The sequence below is a fragment of the Ochotona curzoniae genome, unplaced genomic scaffold (assembly GCF_017591425.1).
Source record: "Ochotona curzoniae isolate NIBS_2020 unplaced genomic scaffold, NIBS_Ocur_1.0 contig_4501, whole genome shotgun sequence".
NCBI lineage: Eukaryota > Metazoa > Chordata > Mammalia > Lagomorpha > Ochotonidae > Ochotona > Ochotona curzoniae.
Window position 1 is genome coordinate 18608304 of NW_024466307.1, and position 8594 is coordinate 18616897.

Genomic DNA, 8594 nt, shown 5'->3' on the forward strand with positions numbered 1-8594 from the left:
AATCAGCTTTCTTACACAGTTCATGTATGCTACTTACATTTATCTAACACTTTTCTAGGCTAGACTAAGACTTCTTGAGTTTAAATTAAAACAAGCCTGTGCATAGAGTGACATCTAGTGCTTGAAAGGGGGCAGTATTTCTCAGACAAACAGCAGTAAATCTTCATAGGATTCCCATAAACTATAGAAGACACAATTGATCAGTGAAAAATAAAAATCAAAAACTCGTAACTTTTATACATGATCCTCAATGTACATTTATAAGAATCACAAGCTCAGGCCCGGCACAACAGTGTAATGGTTAAGGTCCTCGCCTTGAATGCACCAGGATCCCATATGGGCACCAGGTTCTAATCCTGGCAGCTCCACTTCCCAGCCAGTTCCCTGCTTGTGACCTGGGAAAGCAGTCGAGGACAGCCAAAAGTCTCTCCTCCTCTCTGTATATCTGACTTTCCAATAAAATAAATAAATCCTTTAAAAAAATTTACTCTCAGAGAACTTATATTGCATCGAGTATATATTGTGTGTTTATTGTATATTGTGTGTATATATAGTGTATCAAACTATACTCTACATATAGCATATTATATATAATGTGTATATTTTGTATATATATATATACACACACAATATAATATGCACACATCAACACACTATTATATATATACTATATATTGTAGTAAGTGTTGTATTTGGGAACCCATGAAGGCTGAATGGGGAAAAGATGTGCTGATATTAATCATAGGAAGAAAACTGAAGAAAAGTGAAGTAACCGCATTCCAGAATGGGAGTTGAAGAGAGTCTCGCAGTAGAAATGTAACAGAAAGAAGCAGTTGAGGAGCAGTGTGGACAGTACAAGCACGTAGCAGTGAGTGGGTGAACACTGGTGACTTCTGCAGCTAGAGGCTGGAGGAGAAAGTGAGGTGCGATTAGACTGTGGCAGCCTCTATGTGACCTGGGTAAGGGGCAGAGCCGGGCTGGGCTAATTGACTGTACCCACTGGTGCATGCATAAGCCAGGGTAAGCGCAGGTTGGTTTGGCTGTGCCACAGCATCAGCTGGCAAGTGCTGGAACTAGGAGCAAATCCTGTCAAACTGGACTTCAGAACTACCTGCAAAGTGCAAGATCAGGGACTGGGAGTGGGCCTTGTAGGGAAACTGTGGGCACCTCACTGATAGGTTACAACTCCATGGGTGAACATGAGAACCAGGGCTAGAGGTGGGGCTGGGTAGACAGGTGGTAGTACCCACGGGCATAAATGTGGGCTGGATAGTGGGGTCAGTGGCGTAATCTAGGCTTCAATGCTCATTTACGTGTATGAGAGCTGAATGGGATATGGAACAGACTGAACCAGTCTTCCTGCACATATTGGCAAGCATGGAGTGGTGGCTAGTGGGGGACAATGGGGGTCACTTTGACTAGACTGCAGCTCCCACTGGTGTGCGTGAGGGCCAAGTGTGTAGTGGACAGGGTTGGGCTGGGTGCAGCATCCACTGGTTTACATTAAGAGACCAGGCTGGAGACAGAACTGACCTGGCAATTGCAACTACCAGTGTGTGCATAGGCTGATGTGAGAGACAGACTGATCCTGACCCCATACTGGCAAGCACACACAAGAATCAGGTCTGGGATCACCTCAAATGAGGTTTCTTTCGGGATCCCCTCAACTGAACCACTGGACTCAAAACCCCAAACATGGGAGAACTGCAGGTTCCCTGGTCTGACAGTGGAATGCATGTATCAGAACTGGGCTTCCGCAGTGGCTTAGGCGGAGCAGTGGACGGCATGCTCAGATGCAGGTGGAGGATATGGCAGTCCCATTGAGACCTGCAGAGGACATCTGGTATCACAGCAGAGGAAGGAGGGCAGAACAAAATGGTCAACTGTGCCAGCCAAGCTTGACAGCTAGTAACTGGGCAAATGGAGACTAAGGTGGGCTATGTCAGCCAATGGACATTGGATTTCCTCATCCTTGGATCAGTAAAATCGACAGCATTTCAGAACTATCAAAACCTCTCGAGCAGAACCCTCTGAGCATGCTCTACATTGGGGACCCTGGAATGACATTGGGTGGTTGTTCCCCATTCCTGGTTACTGAGGCAGTTGGGAGGGTAGGTGCAGCTTCTCCCCTTATCGCCCCCTCACCCCCAGATACAGGAAAAAGAAAAAAAGAAGGAAGAAACAATGGTCTCACCCACTTTCTCCTAATCCTAGACCCTTCCCACCCTAATCAACTAAATAGACATCATCAAAAAATAAATTTTAAAAAACACACCTGAAAAACAAAGACAATATAATTCCCCCGAAGTAACACAACAGCACCTCAGTATGAAAATGTGAAGATTAACAGACTGATTAAAAGTCTGAAAAAGGAATTCAAAAGAATTATAAGATTGTGCAACAATGCAGAAAAGCAAACACAGAGATGAATAAATCCACACACATGAGTGAAAAATTTGGTGATAAGTAAACAAAATGAAGAAAAATGAAACTGAAATACTGGGAATAAAGAGTTCAATTTGTCAAATAGAAATATAGTGGAAATAAACAACAGACTTGGTAAGGTAGAAGAAAGAATGTCTGAGCTTGCAGACAAATCCTTGCAATTCCCCAGTCAGATAAAAAAAACAAAAGAAGGAAAAATTAGAACAACTAAAAATAGTGCTCAAGGTTTATGGGATGGAACCATACATCAGTCCCATCCAAATAGCCACAAAATATTTAAACACCTTGGTAACAATTGAACCAAAGCTGTGAAAGATCTTGGCAATGAAAAACCCAACACATTAAAGGAAGACAGACCACATATAAAAACAACTGAAAAGAATCACCCATATTTGTTCACCGATAGATTTAATGTAATCAAAATGTCCTTATTACCCAAATCAATTTACAATTATAATACAATCCCAATAGAAATACATAAGATACTTCACTCAAGTCTAGAACAAAAACTATGCTAAAATTCATATAGAAACACAAGAGATCCTAAATAGCTAAACTAATCTGTAAAAAGAAAAAAGCTGGAGATGTCAGAATATCAGATTTTGAAATATACAAAAGGGCAATTATAATCAAAATATACTAGTATTGGGAGAAAAATAGACTTGCAGACCAATGGAACACAATAGCCACCCCTAAAATTAACTCATACATCCAAGCAAATTGATCTGACAAGTGAACTAGAAATCAAACCATGGAAAAAGTCTCTTCAACAAATGGTGCTGGGAAAAAATTTTCCCTTAAGTATGCAGATGACATCGGTGCTTGAAATTCTGACTGATCTAGGAAGTATCCCTGTTCACGACCTCATTATTTGCTCTAAGTATCACAGAAGGATAGTCACTGCTATGATACCTTAAAAGAAATGGGCCCCGAGATACAAGAGGAATGATCCCAGGCATAGTACACTGTCCTTTGTCTTAGGTCTCAGCTCAAACACCCTCTTCCCAATTGTCAAGACTTACTATTGTACAACAATTATAGAAATTGAACTAGAAAGTGTCTTAAGAGATTTCCACTTTAAACTACCAAGGAAAGAAGCTAATATCTACTGGGAGTGATTTCCAACTAACCAACTCCACTTCAAAGACCAGAAGGCGTTCCACTGTCAGAGCCATTTCAAAAAAAAAAAACAAAAACAAAAACCATTGATCCTCCTCTCCTTTCCTTTCCTACCTTGAGCCTGTGCCTCTCCCTAGTACCTTTGTCAGGGCCCCCTTAACATCCTTGTTCCTTAAGGAATAAATCAGAGGATTGAGCATGGGGGTAACAATCGTATAAAAAAGAGCAACAAACTTTCCCCCCTTCTCCGAATAACTGCCAGTGGGTTGGAGGTATGTGTAGATAGCTGAGCCATAAAAAAGGGAAACCACAAGAAGGTGAGAACCACAAGTCCCAAAAGCCTTTCTCCGTCCAGCCACTGACTTGACCCTCAGCACTGCCATAGTTATATGTACGTAGGAGACAAGAATTAGTACCGCTGGAAAGACCAAGATTACCGCTCGAGCCACAAACATCTTTGCCTCTGTTCCTCCGGTGTCCTCACAAGCTAACTTCAGGAATACAGGCATCTCACAGAAGAAATGGTTTAAGTGATGGCCACCAAGAGGCATGGCCATCATAAGACCTGTTTGAATCAGAGAATTTATAAAACCACCCAACCAGGCGACAACAGCCAATGCCTGGCAAAGAACGGGGTGCATAATGGTCATATAGTGGAGTGGACGGCAGATGGCAGCATAGCGATCAAAAGCCATTACCACCAGGAGCATACTCTCAGTGGAGCCCAACGCAAGGACGACGAAGAGCTGGGCCACACACCCTCCATAGCTGATGGTGCGGTCAGATCCTCGAAGATTGATCAGAAGCTGGGGCACAGTGCTTGTAGTATAGCAGAGATCCAGGAAGGAGAGGTGGCAGAGAAAGAAGAACATGGGTGTTTGCAGTCGAATATCCAGTTGAGAGAGAGCAATAATAGTGGTGTTGCCAAAAAGAGTTAGAGAGTAGAAAATCAAAATAAAGATGAAAAGGAAGACTTCCAACCGAGGCCAATCTGAGAAGCCCATCAAAATAAAGCCTTCTATGAAAGTAGTGTTGAAACTTCCCATAGCCTTTTACCCATCCAATCAGTACGAGAGAGTTTAACACCTCTTATAAAGAATATGGATTAAAATTTTATCTGCAGTACATCTTAGTATATGTGCTGCCGAAGCGAGCGTTGTCTGCAGTACATCTTAACTCATACATTTTATTATCTGCAAGTAGGTTTGCCCTCACAATGTTTTTTTTCACATCCTCTCCTATTCTTACTCTTTTATTTAGACTGAAAAATCCCTGGATTGGGAATACTATAATCCTGCTATCCACGTGTTTGATGACTTGAGCCTGGCCAGTCACTGACTGTGGTGTTGCCTTGTCTGACACCACAAACACAGTAATGTGAAAACTACTTTTAAACGTGCAGAGCAATAAAATATAGCACTGTTCTATATACTTCTCATTTGTTTCTTTTCTTGATCTGTTAAGAAATCTGTTTCAGCACGGTAACATCCAGGACAAAGTTAGAGATGATAATTTTAACTTCTGGCTCTTCCTCTGCTGCCTTCTGTTCAATGGACATGCTTAGTGCACCAATGATGTAAATCCCACTTGCAACCAGCAAAGGAATTAGAAGAATTTAGAGTCATACCTTTTGGAAGAGAAAAAGACAGTTAGTAACAAATATATTTATTATAATGAATCATCACAAATTAGATTCTGCAACTGACAAATTTCTCAAATCCCCAGCTCTTCTTCTTCTATAACTTCTCTTTGTGAAGTTCCTGTCTAGAACATGTAACATTTTTTACATAACTTTATGTATTTGTTCCCCTCTTAGCTGTGAGACTCTGTTGTAAAATACAACGCACATGAAAGTAAATGCCAAAAAAAAAAGTAAATCTCAGTGTCTTTCTTTATGGTAAACAGGAGGTGGCAGATTAATATTGCTTTTATTCAAAACTCATAGTAGCTTAAGTATTTTTGCTGAGTGAACATTTATTATCTCTTCAAATTTCATGAAAGTTCCTACTAGAATAATTAGTGCAGAGTAGCTGCTAATACACTTTGTTCAATTATGTAATTGAGACGCGCATTCAAAGTTACTCCTCTTTAAAAAGTTGACATATCTTGTGTTAAAAATATCTAAGCAACTATAGAAAATGTGTCACATCTTGAAAAAAAGAAACAAGTTATCAAATACAGTATTGTGCATGCTCAATATGAACAAATATTACCAAATTTAACCATTACTCTTTTCATTAAGACTGATGAACTGTAAGAACATTAGTTACAGATTAATGCTCATCAAGCATTCTGAATAAGTATTTTGATGCTGACCTTGCTTCTGTTACAGAAAATAGAGAAAAAGATGTGAATTAAGAAAGCATTAATTCACATGAGCTGAAACATACCACAACCAGTTTTTAAATGGCTACCAAAAGTTGAGTTCAACTGAGTTGGAAGTGCATACTCAGATTCCCACAGCTTATTTCTGGCACTAACCATCTCTTCCACTTGTGCTGAAATTCATTTTTGTGTGTTTTCAGTTTAATTAACTGAAGACGTAGAAAATAACCTGGTTCACAGAATTATTATCATGATAGAATGATCTTACAGCTTCTGCATGTTACGAATAACAGACTATGTACACTTTCAATACTTCAATGCCTGTACCATTAATGTTTAGGTATCATACAAACGTACCTGCTTTTAATTCACCACTATATCCACATTGCTCATTGTAGCACTTAGAGAACAAGAGGATCTCAAGAAAGATTTTTGAATGAGGTAAAATCATTATGACGGATAACTATGAATTCCCCTCTCTAGCATTATCCTTAGCACACATAAATATTTCATAAATATTCGTTTCTGTGCAACATGAGGAATTAACACAACTGCAATGTCACCAATGAAATAAAATTTTGATGTTTTCTACTCCACATTTTTATTAACAAGCAGTTGATATTATATGGATTTGCTTAATACATTTGCAACTTGGAAGTGACTTAAAATTAGCAGTCACTGATATAAATGTTAGAAACATAATCCCAATGGAATTCAGCATGATAAAACAAGAAATAAAAAGTCTTCCATGTAGATAAAACAAACACCAAGAAAGAAAAATCTAAACCTAGGTTTGAAACACTCAGTTTGACAAAAGAAGAACATAGCATATTAAACTAGCAACCTGAGAGCCATTTGCTTTTAAAACAAAAAGACAAAAATGATCTGGTGATATGATGACAAAAAACCTAACGTAAGGAAGTACAACCTTGTGTTTCTGTCAAATTGCAACAATTTCAAGCTCAGAATGCTTAAAATCCATAACTTGGTGCCTAAAAGTCATTTTTTCATAATTCTTTACACCTCCCAGTTCATGAATCCTCTATACAGGATATCAATATTTAATAAATCTCTAATGAAATCTCAGACTAATTTCCTAATTCATAGTTTGTGATACCTTATTTTCGTTATCTGTCAGCTTCCTATTTCCACATTTGAATCTCTTTCTTGGATTCCTTGAGCTACAGTCAATAATTTTCCTACTAGTGTCCTTAACTCTTTCTCATCGTATTCAATTGTGGAATAATCCAGTGCTCTGTCTCCATGAGCAATATCATGTCAATACTGAACTATCTTTTCACTTTTACAATTATAGTGCCTGGAACAATGATTGGCAAACACACAAAACTGTTCATGATGTCTGTGATAACTGCAGATACTCCCCTGCACCAATAGGTTGCTGTAAACAGCTGATGTTTCACTGCATTTTCAGTCTATTTAGAAAGTCAGATATGAAGTTATTTCTGTTTCTATAAGGTCTGTCTCCTTTTATCTACATTATGGTGTTTCAGAAGAGTTCCAATATGCATACAGCCTATGAAAAGGTTTTTATGTCTGTTCCATAATATTAATTTTCTTCCACCTAACCAAGACCTTGATATGCCTGCTTGCTCATTTGTGAGCACTTTCTTAGGGACTATATCCCACTTCCTAAACCTTGTTGAGAATGTACTTACAAAGGATTACAGCATTTCTATCCACCCAAAGTGTCACATTAGAACACTTCTAAACGGAATGCCAGTGATTGCGTTTGTTCAGCACAGCTTGCCAAGCTCTCACTGCACCAGTCACATTCCTTGCACTCAGACACAAACTGCTGCTCTTAGGACACTACGATGGTCCTTAGCATAGTTTTACATTTTTTTCCACCGTTCATGTGGGTACTGTTGTTAGAGTTTGTTTCATGACCAAGTCAAACAACCAGGAAAATAAAAACTCTTTTACTCACACACTTTCAAAGAATCTCTTCCATCTGCCAAAATCAGGCAAAATGCAATCCTTTTGTGAACACAGCCTTGAGTTTCTGTTAGATCCTAAGCATTGTTCCCAGTTCTATATCTCATGACCCACATAGAGTTTGACTCAAGCCAGAGTGGTTCAGCGGTAGAAAAATCCCTGCACCATCGCATGGAAAGTCCCAATACACAAAGGGGACAAAGCAGTCAAAGTCTCTTCAGTGAAATACACAGAAAAAGCACCAACTTTCTTCCAAATAATATTTTTTCCATTGTTGAAGAAAATAATCATAAAATGCAAAAATACCCATGTTCCATGTTATTAGAGTGAAAATAGCAGCCTGAAAATGTACACTTTATTTCATGTTCCTCAAATATGATACTCAAGTAAAAGAAGAAAACCAAGTTAGTCTGATGTAACTAGCTTTGAAGGATTTGGGTTTTCAACCCATCTATCTTGAGCTATTCACAAATTATCCTAATAGGAATCCTTACTTTTTTTTAAAAAAAAAAAGTGCAATATCAACACGCGTACTGATTGAACAAAATTTAAAACATTTTGCAATTCCGTAGCAAAAGTCTTGGATAAGAATACTAACAAAATACATAGAAATAAAGGACTATAAAGCTAATAAGCCAATGATAAAAATCCTGCTAGAGAAATAGATGTTTTAATCACATTTTGTATTTCCTATTGAATTGTTATGTTCTAGAAAAGAGAATGCTTCAAGAAAAGTCAGACCATTTGCC

The 8594-nt window shown here is 38.6% G+C and overlaps 1 protein-coding gene across 1 annotated transcript; it reads right to left on the minus strand.

Moving 5' to 3' along the window:
• Positions 1-3674: 3674 nt before the first annotated feature.
• On the minus strand, positions 3675-4610 carry LOC121160257 (olfactory receptor 10-like). Its single transcript, XM_040985907.1, has one exon. The coding sequence runs from the start codon at positions 4608-4610 to the stop codon at positions 3675-3677; it is 936 nt and encodes a 311-aa protein (XP_040841841.1).
• Positions 4611-8594: the final 3984 nt, after the last annotated feature.